Here is an 18,212-nt window from a genome sequence, read left to right as displayed (position 1 = left end):
CATAATTAAAATCTTAAAATATATTTATTGCTTTAAAATCTGCTTTTCATGATCAATAAAAACGAAGCAACTGTACACCGGACAGAGTAAGAGCCACAAATGAAGGCTAGAGGAGCGCGGCCGTGTGCAGGTTGTGTGTGAGGACGGTGCCGGCCGTGAACTGGAAGGCTTCGTGGACGCTGGAGCGGTCGGTGGCGTTGGTGAAGTGAGGGAACACCATCTTTCCTGAGGCGGAGGCACACGACACGAACTGACCCGTCACATACTGAGCGGCACTGCTCACGTCACGCTCAGGACCTGCACACACACACACACACACATCAGTTTCTCTGCATCAAACTGTACTGAACATCAAGAAGAAGTGACAACATAGACAATGATTGTTTGTGCATTTTTATACTAGTGTACATACAGTATGCTGTATAATTGTAAAAATTATAATTTTCTCTGTCTTATATCATTTGATTAACATTAGGGACACAAAGGTTTATTAGGCTGCTGTCACTTTAAGATGAATGCGCAGATCCAATATACTGATACACATCCGTTTTTCGTTCTCGATTGTTTACAACACATAACCGGCTGTGTCAGAGTTTCTCGACGATCAGTGAACACTGAGCTGAATAAGTCTTGCGTGTCTGGATGCGTTATAAACGGAGTTGTACAGAAATCGCAGTTTTATCCGTCAACTCAACACGGACGGGTAACAAAACAACACAAGACTGCGTAGAAGAAACTTCTATGGTCATTCATTGCATACTTGGTAACTTCAGCAAGTTTATCGGCAAATCCTATAAAGGTAATATCACACTCGGGGTGCACATCACTGGTTGGGTCTGGATCTCGAGGAAACCTGGAGATGCGGCTTGGTACTCACTTTACACCACACACTTATCCTACAGCATCTCCTCTTCACTATCTTCTGCTTTATGGGGTTTTCAGGGAAATCTAACTGTGTACAGGTACAGACATTGAATAATCAAAGTATTCAAATTCAATATAATTAATGTAATTCAATTCATCTTTGTTAGTGCTACAAACGTGATTTTCTCTTTCGCTTTTGTAGTTTGATTAGCATAGGCGTCGATTTCGGTGGGGACGTGTACCCACCACCTTTTCAGGGTTGCTAGTAGTGCTGTAACGATACCCTAAACCCGCGATTCGGTTCGTATCACGATTTTCTATGGATTTAAAAAAAAAGAAATCTCCATGTTTTCGGTGCTGATGCGGTGGTGACGCGTTCATGTAACATGTAAGGGTGGTGCTGCCGATAAAGCACCTAAAAGCTGTCACAAAGAACCGGCAAAAGTAATGATTATGAATGTCAAATATAGCAAGGAAACATTTTAATTGTTTATTAATAAACAAGTGTTTTCTGTGTCGGCTGCAGAGATGAAGTTGACGATGCTGACCCGCGATCTTCGCAGTGAACGCGCCGGCACCTCCGTGTCCTCATGATATCTATTCTGCTTTACTTATTTATTAAATCCAGGCAATTGGTTGATGAAACATTGATTAAAATTAAGATACAATTAATACAAAACGAAATTTACCTTAAAGAAAGGCTTTGTGTCTTCTGTTTGAGGTCTCTGTGAAAGTTTTAAAGCGGTCTTTTAGTGCCGCTTTCAGAGCGGTCACGTCCGTAAACATTTTTTTCCTTATAAATGCGAACACGAAAAATATAATAATTAAATTAAATTAAATTAAATGAATATTTTATGTTCCGTGGAGAGCATAGTAGCTTGGAAGAGCGTACATTAGTTACAGGATCGAACTGATACACATCAGTCTTTCAAAACATGACCTGCGCGAAAGAGAAAAAAAAGAATGCGTCTCTGTCCCCAGCACATTTCAAACCAAACTGACGCCCATGTTGATTAGCATTGGTGGCCGTGGGTTTATTAGGCTGCTGTCACTTTAAGACGAATGCACAGATCCAATATAATGATAATGATATAATGATCCGGTTTTCTTTCTCGATTGTTTACAACACATAACCGACTGTTTACGTGGAAACTCGCCGAGATGGGCATTTTGACTTAATTTTGCGCGCACGTGTCCGTTCAAGCTCAAAAGAGGAGAAAGAACTGATTGGGTGTTCATGCGCTGTCGAGCGGCTCCGGTGCGCACACAGAAAACAGCGCGTGAGCTCCAGTCTTGTTCTTGCGCTTAAACTGACAGGACTTAAAAACACATGCAAATGATAAACTTTCACTCTATGACAGGTAAACTTAGCAATTCATTCACAAATTACTGCGTTCTAGCGCGTGACTATCACGGATGCGCACATCACGTTGTCAATGCTAAAATTATATATGGTGTAGTAATCATGACTGCTATACCAGAGATGGAGAGAAACCCTACTCCAGGAAGTAAACGTGTAATTTTGGTACTCAAAAGCGCTTCCCTTCAGGTTTTCTGCTGCGCATCGTTTATTTTTTATTAATATAATTGTTATTACTATTATTAGCAATAATAAATCATTTTTATTTTATTTTATAGAACTATTAAATTGCAATATTAGCATTTATGGTTGTCTTAATTTCTTTGCTTTCAAACATTAAACCATTGAGCTAATTTGGGAAGATGGTTGGGGCATGTTGCGTTACCAAATACTAATGATAAGCGACTCAACGCAGCACTTGGAGAGTAGCATTTACTGTGAACCGAAACTGAACAGTGCTGTCGTTTACTCCGAAACATGCAGAGACTCAGACTATACATTTATATAATTACATCACAAATGCCGCGGTTCACATTCTCACATCCATGTTTTGTCAAAATTCATAAAAAGTTACAGAGTAACACTTTCAACGCCGATTTTTACTCTCATTTGTGTTTTGGGACCCTGGCTAACATGCTAATCTGTGCATGAAATGTATTAGAAAATGTAACATTTAGCAGTTTATTTAGTGATTATTTAAGGACATTTCACGATTTAAAGGTGCTCTAAGTAACTTTTTTAACCTTAACTGAACAGCTTCGGAGTCATTGGAATAGTTATATGACTTTTTTCGGGTTGAATGGTGGTCGTCTCGCACCCCCCAAGCGCCTGTGAGCGGAAAAAACGCACTTGCAACTTTGAGCCGGCGGGCCGCCGGACGCGGAGTCAGGAAGTATCGCGTGATATCAGGTCTCGCGATGTAAACAATTGCTTTACGGCAAAAAGAAATCTGCTAAAATTCTATCATTATTGCACTCCCTCACGCTGTTCGAACCCGAATGAAGACAACGTTGTAAAGAATGTCCCGTCTGCTCTGATTTCGTTGATCTACTAGTATCTGAGAGTCGACAGCGAGTTTTCCGACAGTGTTGTCAAATAACTATTCCGAAGCTGTAGGGGGCGCTCTATAGAGAAACCTGCGAGCAAAAAGCGACAATATAGCGAAGAAATTTGCGAACCTGCTTAGCCCTGCTTTAAATAATCATACAGGGACCAGATTGTGTAAAAAAAAAAAAAAAAAAAAAAAAAAGTTTACCTTTGAAGTCTGGCTGATAAAGCCGCAGATGTCTCCCAGAATACAGGATTTTCTCACCAAACAGATCAATTTTGTTCATAAATAAAACCTGAAAAAGAGTTAAAAAATGCTCATTAACCAAACATTGTCTTACATTAATACAAAATCAAGGTTTTGTATTTATAACTATATGTCTTTATTTGTACAAACTGCTGCAAATTCATGCAATTCTGAATTTTGCTCACACAAGTTGTAAAGTTTAAGTTTAAATGTAGTAACGCAATTTGTGAATGTCAAATATATCGGTAGTTGTGCACACATTAATAATTAGCACCAGGCCTATTCATATATACTTGTTTGTGTGTGGGTTGTGAAATGCTTGAAAACCACAAAAATAAAGTCTCAAAATTCAAATGAATAAAATGAGATCGACTGTCACATGATCCACACATGCATATATTATGATACACTAATACAAAAGAAAACATTTGTATTCACAAAAATGCCACTATTTTTTTAATTCTCAATTTTGCACAGGCAAGTTGAAAGGGCATTTGGTTGTGGACAGTAAAACACAACAATGCAACATCTGTCAAGTTCATGGATAATTGTGCATGCATTTATTAATCATTTTGAGACTAAACTCGTCCCATATCCCACTGGCGTGTTCATGAGGAGAGCGACCGGATCTCTGCCCTAATGTCGGATATACAGTATAGTGAACCCCCTAATGTCAGATACACAGTATAGTGAACGCCCTAATGTCAGATACACAGTATAGTGAACCCCCTAATGTCAGATACACAGTATAGTGAACGCCCTAATGTCAGATACACAGTATAGTGAACGCCCTAATGTCAGATACACAGTATAGTGAACGCCCTAATGTCAGATACACAGTATAGTGAACCCCATAATGTCAGATACACAGTATAGTGAACGCCCTAATGTCAGATACACAGTATGGTGAACGCCCTAATGTCAGATACACAGTATAGTGAACGCCCTAATGTCAGATACACAGTATAGTGAACGCCCTAATGTCAGATACACAGTATAGTGAACGCCCTAATGTCAGATACACAGTATAGTGAACGCCCTAATGTCAGATACACAGTGTAGTGAACGCCCTAATGTCAGATACACAGTGTAGTGAACCCCCTAATGTCAGATACACAGTGTAGTGAACGCCCTAATGTCAGATACACAGTATGGTGAACGCCCTAATGTCAGATACACAGTATAGTGAACGCCCTAATGTCAAATACAGAGTATGGTGAACGCCCTAATGTCAGATATACAGTATAGTGAACGCCCTAATGTCAGATACACAGTATAGTGAACGCCCTAATGTCAGATACACAGTATAGTGAACGCCCTAATGTCAGATACACAGTATAGTGAACGCCCTAATGTCAGATATACAGTATAGTGAATGCCCTAATGTCAGATACACAGTATAGTGAACGCCCTAATGTCAGATATACAGTATAGTGAACGCCCTAATGTCAGATACACAATATAGTGAACGCCCTAATGTCAGATATACAGTATAGTGAACGCCCTAATGTCAGATATACAGTATAGTGAACGCCATAATGTCAGATATACAGTATAGTGAACCCCCTAATGTCAGAGACACAGTATAGTGAACGCCCTAATGTCAGATATACAGTATAGTGAACCCCCTAATGTCAGATATACAGTATAGTGAATGCCCTAATGTCAGATACACAGTATAGTGAACGCCCTAATGTCAGATATACAGTATAGTGAACGCCCTAATGTCAGATACACAATATAGTGAACGCCCTAATGTCAGATATACAGTATAGTGAACGCCCTAATGTCAGATATACAGTATAGTGAACGCCATAATGTCAGATATACAGTATAGTGAACCCCCTAATGTCAGAGACACAGTATAGTGAACGCCCTAATGTCAGATATACAGTATAGTGAACGCCCTAATGTCAGATATACAGTATAGTGAACGCCCTAATGTCAGATATACAGTATAGTGAACGCCCTAATGTCAGATACACAGTATAGTGAACGCCCTAATGTCAGATATACAGTATAGTGAACGCCCTAATGTCAGATATACAGTATAGTGAACGCCCTAATGTCAGATATACAGTATAGTGAACGCCCTAATGTCAGATATACAGTATAGTGAACCCCCTAATGTCAGATATACAGTATAGTGAACGCCCTAATGTCAGATATACAGTATAGTGAACCCCCTAATGTCAGATATACAGTATAGTGAACCCCCTAATGTCCGATACACAGTATAGTGAACGCCCTAATGTCAGATATACAGTATAGTGAACGCCCTAATGTCAGATATACAGTATAGTGAACGCCCTAATGTCAGATACACAGTATAGTGAACGCCCTAATGTCAGATACACAGTATAGTGAACGCCCTAATGTCAGATATACAGTATAGTGAACGCCCTAATGTCAGATACACAGTTTCATGACGTCGGGCCTGAAGTGCAGCTCACCAGTGAAGCTCCTTTGAAAAAAGCACTTCTACACGTGGAGCTGAAGCACTCCAGGCTTTCATGGAGACGGTTCTGTTGGAGAGAAAAAGTGATAGAGAGATAACTTAAAGCATAGAGCATATGAACACAGTATACACACACACACACATATATATATATACACTGTACATGTATGTGTGTGCCACAGTGTTTACTCCTGCCTTTTGTAAATGCGTTTTCATGATATTTTTCATAAGGATCTCTTAAATCTCCAGCAGAGAAGTGAATTGCACTGGCTCTCACGCGATAAGTGAATCAAACTAACGCACCAAATACAGTTTCTGAATGTTTTTTCGAATACAAATGGTGCAACCAAATTAAGTGCAGAATGCGTTACACACTAGCTAGTAGTTACTGAGCTTCTAGTGTGGACTTTAAGTTACAATTTGAGTAAGAACTTCTGATTGACGGGTTTAGCCCGACCCTGAACACCAGAAACAGCCGCTCATTATCCCTAGATTTTCTCGATTTTTTTGTTGCATCTCGGCCTTGTCCTATCCTAACTACATCAATGGAAAGCTTATTTCCAAATTAAGGTTACATCTTAATAAAAAAATTAAAAAAAAGACCAATGTGACCCATTTTGTGGTCCAGGGTCACATATATACAATACATGTTCCATTAAATTAGTCAGATCCTAACTAAAGCCAGTGGCAAACTATGACCAGCTCTTCTGACTGAAAACATCTGGGCTTTGAAAAGACAGGATTGTAGAGTTAAGCGTTGTCCTCTGAAGATCTCAGAGGCGTTTCTCACCGTGGAGTGATGTTCATCAAGGTTTTGATCGTATCCACTAAGAGCCACCATAAACAGCACCGCCTGGACATTGTCAAAATAACTGTACCACTTCTTTCTTTCTGAACGCTGGCCACCAACATCAATCAGCCTATAAACAGAAGATGATTTATACAGAAATCAGTCGAACGGTCTACTTCACTCCAAGAGCAGTTTGGGTAAAATAACTTAAAAGCATAGGACGAATGACCGCATTTGTCTGCATAATCTGTATAGACATCACATATGAACAACAAATCCCTTTGAGAAAAACTCTCAGTAAGATCCTCCTACATATACATATGAAAGGCGTTTCACTCGCCAACTACTTTTTATACAATACAACAGTGTTCCTCAAAGAAGCGATCATATGACCAGCACAGGAGACTTGGGATGTGTCTGAAGGGCCATTATTTTCTTGTTGATTATTTTCTTGCGCTAACAGACCCTGGTCACTGCATGATAGAAATAAGCAACAAACATTCTGATTAACACAGAATTGTTGTTATGAAAATTGTTGTTACACTGTTGTTATGAAAATTAAAGTGTATATAGGAAATAAAGAGAATTTGGGGGTTAACAATGTTTGAAGAAGTCCTACAACAAGCCTTTATTTCATTTGACCAGATCCATAGGAACGATTCTACAACAAATCATTCACAACTCAAAAAATTAATTTTGGCCTCTTGTTAAATTTAGTTAAAGGGGTCATGACATGGTTTTTTTTTTATTTGATTATTATGTTCCCTTAGGTGCAAATATAGTATTACTATAGTTTTTTTTTACAAAAAAACTTTTAAAATGTAGTGATTTATGACCTTTTCTCACCCTGTTTCTCATCCTCTGATTCAAACTGTCTGTTTTGGGGGTGTTTCCCCTTTAAGAGTTCAGTGTTAACGCCCACTGTTATGATTGGCTAACGTCAGTGCCTATGCAGCAATTATTAACGCCCCCAGCCAGAACCTGTGCGGATTCAGCGTATTTAAAAAGTAGTTTAAAGTTTTAAATACATTACTTACAGTTTGCGTCGTCGTTGTTGAGCCCAGAATAGTCGGCACGGACTTATCTTTGAGCAACAGTTTTCTGGCAAAGCCAGCATCGTTTTGGGATTTGTTCTCAAAAACCAGTCATCCTTCAAATGTATAGAACAAACGCTTAAACTAACCCTGCCGTGACTGGGACGTCCGCAAAAAATAAAGTGCATCCATTTTCCCCTGACGACTGGATCTTTCGCAGCGTATTCAAAGATGTTGTTTGTCCACAGCCAGGAACAGCACATCTGCGTGGCATCGTAATTTCCCTGTACAGAGACCCACTCGCTGTCCGTCGACTGAACACTTGTGAGGCACGCAGCACGCGGGCGCGACAACGATACGAAATGAGCGTAGTTGTCTTGCGCTTAAAGCGTAGTTGTCTTGTGCTGGAGGCGGTCTATATACAAACGCTGGTACGTCACTTCGTACCGTGATGTCACTTCTTACCATGAATCCAGAACGAGCTGTATTTAGAGCTTGATTAAATAAATGATTCGTTTATAATGGGGAGGACGTCTTAAGCTATGAAACTTGCAGGACGTTTTAATGGTACAAAGACCTCTTATATACTAAAAGATCAAGGCAAATTTGGTTTCTCATGTCATGACCCCTTTAATGAAAATAAGCTAAAGTAACACGATTGTTTAATATTTTGTCACAACTTATTTTAAGTGTGTTCAATCAACCTAATATATTTAAAACGGAAGTTTACTTAATTCATTTGTGTGAAAACTACATGAATCATTTTTGTTGACATCTAACTGGGCGGGGGATCTGTAGTTCCCAGCATGCTTTGCAAGGGACTGCATAAATTTAGGGATTAAAGTGTGATTTTATGTGTTTTTCAGTAAATGGAAAGATGTTGTTAGTTAATGTTAGTGTTTAATGTTCAGTTATGTTAGAAACTTAGAGGACTTTCTGTAATGTTTTTGAATTGTGGCGAGTGTGTTTAGGGTGTGGGCGCTCAGTGTACACTTAATTTGCATTAAACACACTCGCAGATCTGCACAAGTAATATTTAATTTTACTCTGTAAAAAGAGGCTTTAATTAAATGGAACACTAGTAACATCGAGCATTAGAAGCGATTGTAGAGTCAAATTAGCTAAAATTATAATGATGGCGACTTTAGGCAGGACAAAAACTAACCTGACTAAACTTCATCTAGCAGGATTAACTAAATTAATTTAAGTTCATACAACAAATCATTTCAAACAAATTTGATTTAGTTGAAAATACCTAATTCAATTGCGTGGAAAAGTTTTCCTTAATTTAATTAAGTTTGTTCCACAGCTTATTTTTTTGAGTGAAGATCCAACTAGAAAGAATGGATGAGATTTCAAAAGCTCCTCAGAAGATTGTTCAAATATTTCCCCAGTAGTTTTAGTTTAAACGTACGCATGGGAACAGTGGCAGTGACAGTAAAGAGCTGGTGGTGATCCGAACCACTGAATCCTACAGGAAAATATGGAAAAAGGTCTTTGTTTCTCATCTTGGTCTTTGCGAGCGAACCGCTGAGGTTGTAGGTTTGATTCTAACATCGGACGGGTCATTTTAAATATGGATGAATAATGACAAACGTTTTCAGCTATGAAGACATTGTAGAAATGTTTACCTGTAGAGTGAGTTGTTGACTCGGATCTGGGTTTCAACGACACCACGGGTGCGCACTCGAACTCGGAGAACATCCGTCTCAGTGGGAATGTAGTTTGGTGCGATGATACGACTTATGTTCTCAAAGAAACTAGAGATGTGGCACATAAAACAGCTCAAAACATGCTTAGTTCAAGTTCACACACATTTGGACAACTCTTCAACAAGAACTTAACTAATCCACACACATACACAAAGGCATTAGTAGAATTATTTATGTTCTGTTTTTTATTTCACCTTTGCTTTTAGCTTGTGTACTACTCCAGTTTATACTGTAAAAACGGTTTGTAGTGCACAATGCCAAGTATGACAAGTCACTGGCGATGTTCTTCATTTGTTGCCTTGGATAAAACTGTCTATTAAATGAATAAATGTGAGACAATATGGATTCTAAAAGACTAAAAAGTTAAAATTGGAAAATTAGTTGGTTAAATGAAAGTTTCATTCAGTAAATGTCAGGGAAGTAAAAAAACAGTTATATCATTCTGTATTGATACAAAGACAGAGAGGTGGTAATATGGTGTGTTCAGGTAATATCGTAAAGATCGTATTTACGAGTTGAACGCCACCACAATGTTGTAAATACGAGTGGGAAGCTCTGGATTTTCTTTAAGCCTGGATCTGTACGAGTTGTGGACGTGTCAATGAGAAACATGGTGGAATAACACTACTTGAAGGTATTTAACAGTGATATTGTCAGGCTATTGTGTGCTATTGTGGAGCTGAATAACCTTTCCAGATTAAATGTCTGTTCTTGGATTTTGTGAAATACATTTCTAAATAAATTTTAGACTTATAGTCCAGTGCGACTTATGTTTTTTTTCGTCTTCATGACATTTTGACTGATGCGACTTATACTCCAGAGCGACTTATAGTCCGCAAAATACGGTATATTATAACACTGTAATATGTAACGATAAAGTTTGCAATGACTTCATAAAACAATTAAAAACATAAAAAAACAAAGTACACCTGATGCACATTTCTTTGTTCTTCATTTTCTAGAACTAGAGTTTAAGAACCTTACTGTAATTAAGAGAATGTACACCGCCATCTTACTCTGACGAAAGGTACTTGAATGCATGTGAACACGACTTCCCACCTCGTAAACATGAACTCCCCAGGACATGAACGCAGGACTCACTAGCGGGCGGAATCGTTGAGCTGGAACTCGTGTCCTCGGGCCACGGCGGTCCTGAAGCCCAGATCCCCCCACAGCCTGCAGAACGCATGAGCCACGAACGGCAGCAGCTCCAGATCCGCTCCCACACAGCACTCGCACGACAGAACCGCGCGCGCATGAAACTGAACACACACGACCATCACTCACAGATAAATCACATCACAGAGACTCTTTCACCTAGATATCATCATATAGAGACTGTGTATTTTCCCCGAATTAGGACATACAAAAAAACTCCTAAACCCATTTAAGGGTAACATTTTTATTGACCAAATGATAAAGCTTGGGTTGCTGAATATTCGACCCCTTACTTAAAAAGCACTTGATTGATGATTACAGATTATAACCTAGATGTGCTGTGTTTGACAGAAAACTGGCGACAATTACATTGCTTTAAACGAGTCAACCCCACAAGATTAGTCTAGTCTGAAAGGCAAAGCGGGAGGTGTTGCTGTAATTTATAGAAATATCTTTAGAATTACTAAGAAGTCTAGTTTAAAATATAATTATTTTGAAGTGTTGGTGCTTAATGTAACACTATCTAGTATAAATGATAAATCACGTTTGAGATTTGTGCTGGCTACTGTATACAGGCCACCATACAGACTTTATCAAAGAATTTGCGGACTTTCTATCAGAGTTAGTAGATAAATAAAGAACATAGTCCAGCGCCGTGGCACAACGAGCACACTCAGGCCCTTAAGAGAGCAGCCAGAAAAATGGAGCGTAACTGGAAGAAAACAAAACTAGAGGTGTTTCGGATTTCATGGAAGGAGAGCTCGATTGCTTACAGAGAGGCTTTAAAAGCTGCTAGATCTGCTTATTTTTCAACCCTATTAGAAGAAAATAAACATAATCCTAGGTATTTATTTGAAACAGTGGCTAAACTAACAAAAACTTCAAGCCCAGAAGTTTCCAAGAAACACAGCAGTAATGACTTTATGAACTTCTTCACTTATAAGATCGATAATATCAGGGACAAAATTATAACTATGCAACCGTCTAATACAGTATCGCATCAGGAAGTGCATTGTAGTCTCCCTGAGGGAAAATTTGATTCATTCATTGCTATAGGAGAGGAAGAATTTTGCAAACTCGTCAAATCATCTAAATCGACAATGTGTATGTTAGACCCTATACCGACTAAACTGCTGAAAGAGATGCTTCCAGATGTCATAGATCCTCTTCTTAATATCATTAATTCATCTTTGTCTCTAGGATACGTACCAAAAACCTTTAAGCTGGCTAATGATTAAACCGCTTGTTAAAAAAACGCAACTTGATCCTACAAAATTAGTCAATTACAGGCCGATCTCGAATCTGCCTTTTCTGTCAAAGATATTAGAAAAAGCAATATCCTCACAACTGTGTTCCTTTCTAGAAAGAAATGATATCTGCGAGGATTTTCAGTCCGGATTTAGACCGTACCATAGTACCGAGACAGCTCTCGTTAGAGTCACAAATGATTTGCTCTTATCATCCGATCGTGGTTGTATCTCTCTATTAGTATTACTTGATCTTAGTGCTGCATTTGACACCATTGACCACAACATCCTTTTAAATAGAAACATTATGTTGGCATTAGTGGAATTGCACTAGCATGGTTTAAATCATACTTATCTGACCGTTATCAGTTTGTAGCAGTAAATGAAGAGATGTCTTATCAATCACAAGTTCAGTATGGCGTACCACAAGGCTCAGTACTAGGACCGCTGCTGTTCACTCTGTACATGCTACCATTAGGAGATATCATTAGGAAACATGGAATTCACCTACCAATTCACAAAATGAACAGAATGCATAGCTGATATAAAAAACTGGATGACTAGTAATTTCCTACTACTAAAATCTGAAAAAACAGATTAATTATTGGACAAAAAACTTCCACACGTAATAACCTAGAGTACTGTCTAACACTTGATGGCTGCTCTTCGTCGTCGGTTAGGAACCTGGGTGTGCTCTTTGATACCAACCTTTCATTTGAAAGTCACGTGTCTAGTATCTGTAAAACCGCATTTTTCCATCTTAAAAATATATCTAAATTACGCCATATGCTCTTATTGAAAAATGCAGAACAATTAGTTCATGCGTTCATGACCTCAAGGCTAGATTATTGTAATGCTCTACTGGGTGGTTGCCCTGCACGCTTAATAAACAAACTACAGCTAGTTCAAAACTCAGCAGCTCGAGTTCTTACCAGAACCAGGAAGTATGACCATATTAGCCCCGTTCTGTCAACACTGCATTGGCTGCCTATTAAACATCGTATAAATTTTAAAATATTGCTGATCACTTACAAAGCACTAAATGGTTTAACTCTGCAGTACTTGAGTGAGCTCTTAACGCATTATAGTCCTTCACGTCTACTGCGATCTCAAAACTCCGGCCAGTTAATAATATCTAGAATATCAAAATCGACTGCTGGCGGTAGATCCTTTTCCTATTTAGCACCAAAACTTTGGAACAGTCTTCCTAACATTGTCCGGAAAGCAGACACACTCTGTCAGTTCAAATCTAGACTAAAAACACATCTCTTTGGCCTAGCATTCACATAATGCATTATAGACTTCTATAACTCAATGTTAGGCTGCATTGCATAATTTGTTGATGTTTGGAATTTGTAAAGAAGGCCCTCCTTCTCTCGTGGGTCAAAATGACCCGAAGCTCTAAAATTATACTTTTTTTTTGTCCAGAAAGCTTTTCAAAATTTAATTTTGATAATATTTAATGAGATTTTTATAATTTTGTATTTTATTGACCTTTAAATGACCAGATTTGATCACTAAATAATAAATAAATAGTAATACAAGCACATTCCTCACATTCTTTCAACTTAAATTCAAAATAACTCATTTTCATGGATAACCATTTTAATTCAGCTCAAAATATCTGTCTTTGCCGACCTCTTGTGGAAAAATACTAATATAACATGATATTTCATAACTCTAGCCACTAGATGGCCTCTATATGGAGCAAATGAGCTGTTCCTCTGGGTCCTAAAGTCAGTTTTTCTTCAGTATGCATTCAGATACACATGTGCACATTATAAAAATAGCTTTTTGATGAAGTTTTAGCATTTTTTTAGCTTGAATTCCTCGTATTCCATTAATTCATAAGGGGGTCAAATTGACCCGAGAAGGATGGATTTGTAAATTTTTTTAAATTCAGCCACAAAACTCCTTAAATCCATTACATTTTATTTTGTGTATTCGTGGTTCAAGTGCAATAAAAGTCATGGGGTCTCAGACCCCTCTGATGAACACAATTTTTTTTCTTTTCACAAAAAGCAAGAGGAAGGATGAAGGTTAAATTGGAAAATGGATCATATTATGTCAATAACATTTTTGCAGCATTCAACTCCCTCATATCATTAGTTTTGGGTTCATTGTTTAATAATGTGAATTATAAATGATGGTCACCCAGTGTCAAAGGTCATGGTACATCCGTGCAGCTACTATACATACATACCCTTGGCGAGAATATAATTTTCGTGTATAATATTTGATATAATATTCTTACAATACTTTGGGTTGGAGAGGTTAGAAACATATAGTGGCAAGATATTAATACGCCAATACAGTATTGGGGTCTAATAGAGCTGCTATGATCATAATGACCAATTATGGAAAACTAGTCTGTGCCTCACCTTGTTCTTCTTGTTGGACAGATTAATCCGCAGTGTTCCCATGCCATGCAGCACAAACTTCAGAGATGTCAGCAGGTTATCCAGCACAGCAGCCTGAAGATTGGGAAGAAAACAATAACTTCAGTTACAAACCAATACAACATAGCTATGCAAAGTAAATGACTAATCCCATAGTTACAGCAGAGTCTAGTACGGTTTATGGATCATATTATTACACAAGCGTGACATACTTTCCAGTAAAGCACAAAACATGGCTGTTATACTCAATCTGAAAAATGATTATGTTTAATATAAAACATTTCTTAAGGTAGCACAAACACTAAAGTTATGTTATCATCAAATGTTTCATATAAGTTTAAACGTGCATATTAATTCTAATAGTGTACGCAGTTATTAGTTTATGAGACTCACTGTTCCCCAGGTGGCTTTCTGCGCGCGCGCTCCGAGTCGAAACCAAACGCGGATAAACAACTGGGCTTTGCATACGGGCGTAAACGAAATGAACCTGTTTTCATGTAAACGCAGTGGGTTATGTCTTAAGTACACCGCTGAGAAAGAAAACGTGTGTGTAACCGTATATTGGACCTGTGCATTAGCTCTTAGTGACAGTAGCCTAATAAACCTGTCATTAATGATAATAAAACACATGACGAAGGAAAATCCCTCGCTGATCTTGACTGAATAAGCAGCTTTAATAATGATTAATCTAAATTTAATGTGTACAGTACGACTATGAAGTGTTTTTACATTTGATAATTAAATGTTTTGATGTAGGCTATTATTTATCTGAACCGCTGTTAGTACATCCTCCTTAAAAACAACAACCTTAAAACACTGTTTATTTAATTTTTATTTACATTCTGTTGTATTTATTTGGCAGTTTTTTGTAATTATAGTTATTTTGTTCTTAATGTATTGCTGACCGTTTTCTTGTCTTATGTAATAATTCATGTTTTTATATCATCATACTGGGACTTCTGCAATTCACTGTATATAAACGCCACTTCATTGGTCCGTCTCCAGTTGGTCCAAAATGCATCTTTTTTATGGGCCTCCATAAATACACTAATTTGGGTTTGATTTCACTTGTGAATTTATCTTTCTACTTCCTTTGCCTCTTCTTATATTTTATATGATGTTGTAAAGCACATTAGCACATCTGTCTCGCTGTTTTAATTGTAAAAAACTTGAAACATGAGGACTTTTTTCATACATTAGTCATTAGTTTTTGCTGAAGCAACGATAATTGTGAAATTTCACTGATATTTAAAATTACTCATATTGTGAAATAAGAAATATCGCCCAGAAATAATAGTGATTGATGATTTTTGCCATAATCAGCAGTTCTAGTATCAAGTCTTACGCAACCATCAGACAAAGAACAAATAACCATTAGCACAGGAACCTGACAGAAACCAGTGAACATAAAGCATATTTCTGCATTACACCCGCCGAACACTAACAGCGGTCAGCAGATGAAGCCGATGGATGTGCACCTTGAAGCTGAGGAGCTCCTGCTGGCTGAAGCCCTGGCTGTAGATGATCTTCATCTGCTTCACTAGTGTGCTTTTGCCGCTCTCTGGAGTTCCTGTATGTGTGGAAGAGCACACCGCAGTATATGAACAACCTGCCAATGAACAGCAGTCCAAACCGTAACATAAATCAGAGTAACACAAGAAAGAAAAGAAAGTCATCTCGGCTCATGCTGGGGGTCAAAGAGACAATTCTGATTTGTGAAAGGCTTCACAGTTTGTCACTTAACTCGAGTCTTCAACTTCACCATTTTGGTTTGTGAAATCTTTTACATGCACAAGTTAGGCACTCACGGATGGAAGGGTCAACTGACCAAACCTTTACGGGGGAAGATTTCATAAGTCATAATTGTGAAGTTAAAGACACAAGGAAGGGTTAACAAACCCAAAATTGCTCTGTGAATGTTTTCACAAATCTGAATAGTGAAGTTTTCTCAAGAAAGGTTTAAAAGAAAGATTTAATAAATACAGTCTTTGAGCCTATATATGTCCTGATTAATAGAATAATTCAGAATTTAAAATAGAGAGCTATGCTGCACTCCAGACAGTTCAGAATTTGATTCAAAAGCCAATGATGCGAACTGGTTTTAAAAACAAAATTTAACATTATATATTATGTTTATGTAATAATAGCCTACCTTCGTTTTTGCTTTTCAAAGCGATTTATGTGGTTTTCTTCTGTTTTTAAAAAATATATAATTGACATAATTGTGGTCAACAAGTGAACGTGAAGTCTGATTGCCTGAAATTCACTTAGATCTGAATGGGACATTTAATTTGGGATATTTCCACAAGGTCGTCTGGAGCGCAGCATTAGTTTTGAGTTCTGAAAATTGCATGATTTTTCTTACTCTTATAATAATTATAATTTTGTCGGAAGACTGTCAGGCCCGCACACTATACTGTGCACCTGCAGACTCAAACACCTGTCAATCACTGACTGCATATTGTGATCAATTCGACTGCGCGTGCATTATTACCCAGAATAAGGACTCTGTGCGCGTGCATTATTACCCAGAATAAGGACTCTGTGCGCGTGCGGCTCGCGCTCGATTCGCACACTCTGATTGAAGGATCTTTTCTCTTCGTTCCTCGGCTTCACACACTTCTGCATCGCCGCGAGACAAGCCTGGAGATCAACGACAACATCAACTACTACTCAAGCCAGCATTGCCGTTCTTCACCTTAAAGTAGGCTATAACTCCGTATTTCGCTTACCTGCAGGGATGTTGGAAAGTCAAAGCATCGAAACATTTCTAAAACTATAGAGTTAAAATCGTGTTTAAAACGCCAGATATTTGCGGTGGCCCTCGCGCGCACCACACCTGTTCAAATCTGCCTTTCAAGGACGTGACGTCACTGGACATAATTAGGGAACTTTTTAAAGTCCACTTGAAACGGAAGTTGCGATACTTTTTTACTTTCTTATTGTGACGTTTATCCTCGAGTGAAACGGCCTCTCGAACAAGAAACGATGTACAGTAATGCGAGACTGGATTTTGTCCATAGGAGACGAATATAAACAGACCATTATAGTTACATTATTTGTATGATTTGTGTGGAATTAATCGAATGTAATCCTATTAAACCAGACAAAGGGTAAAAACTGCAGTACCCTGCAATTCCAATTGAATACATTTGAATTTTAGAAAAAAAAAAAAAAAAACACGCCATGATTATTGATGAGGGTGGGTGATATATTTTTGGAATTATGAAAATGTTTTATACTTCAAAGTATTTAATTTCCAAGGACATACAACAAATACAAACATAAGTGTGCCACGACAACACAAATATTTCTGATTACAATAAAAGAAGAAATCATATGCTAATATCCTCCAACGAAAAAACTTTATTTATTTTTACATAACCAACCAGCATAATGTAAAAATTACCTGCTTAAAAAAGAACAACATCCAATTAACAACCTTTTATAAATAAATGAAAATGAATTAATCAATCCATTAGATAAAACTTAATGAAACTCGGTTCAAAACTGACTTAAATAATCCTTGAAACCATTATCATAATGTCAGAGAGATTTCTTGTTTTAAACATTACCTAGTTATTATTATACACTTGATATAACATGTCACATTAAAACAGAGTTAGTTATGTTCCAGTCCATTTTGGTTTCTGTTCATAAGAATTATCATAACATCAGATTTTGTGGCTATAGTAATTGGTAGCACATTATGGGCTTTTAGTCTTAGGACTTCTGGTTAGTGACCATAATGTTTTAAGAAATATTTTTTTAATATTTAGAAACAAGTTCATAAGATCTATCTGAAGCACGAGCGTCAGTCTATACTCACTATACAGTCTATACAAACTCCTCTACCATGGCTAATAGCCGAGGGCTAACACAGATGGCACAAGCGG

At 37.8% G+C, this 18,212-nt stretch overlaps 1 protein-coding gene across 3 annotated transcripts; it reads right to left on the bottom strand.

Moving 5' to 3' along the window:
* Window positions 1–17,188, bottom strand: LOC307002595 (guanine nucleotide-binding protein G(o) subunit alpha-like). Of its 3 annotated transcripts, none has more exons than XM_079620365.1 (10): window positions 17,049–17,188; window positions 16,845–16,959; window positions 15,795–15,886; window positions 14,299–14,391; window positions 10,614–10,774; window positions 9,432–9,560; window positions 6,767–6,896; window positions 5,972–6,043; window positions 3,480–3,567; window positions 1–297 (listed from the first exon to the last, which is right to left on the bottom strand). In XM_079620365.1, the coding sequence occupies exons 1-10, from the start codon at window positions 17,082–17,084 to the stop codon at window positions 107–109; spliced, it is 1,107 nt and encodes a 368-aa protein (XP_079476491.1). In that variant the 5' UTR covers window positions 17,085–17,188; the 3' UTR covers window positions 1–106. The 3 variants fall into 3 exon arrangements, with proteins under 3 accessions (XP_079476491.1, XP_079476492.1, XP_079476490.1); XM_079620366.1 differs by having other exon boundaries at window positions 7–297; window positions 16,811–16,959; XM_079620364.1 differs by having other exon boundaries at window positions 7–297; window positions 15,795–15,925.
* Between the last annotated feature and the right edge of the window lie 1,024 nt (window positions 17,189–18,212).

Source organism: Phoxinus phoxinus (genome assembly GCF_949152265.1).
Source record: "Phoxinus phoxinus genome assembly, chromosome: 1".
Lineage (NCBI taxonomy): Eukaryota > Metazoa > Chordata > Actinopteri > Cypriniformes > Leuciscidae > Phoxinus > Phoxinus phoxinus.
Note: the sequence above shows the minus strand (reverse complement) of the source record. Positions and strands in the feature narration are given on the sequence as shown.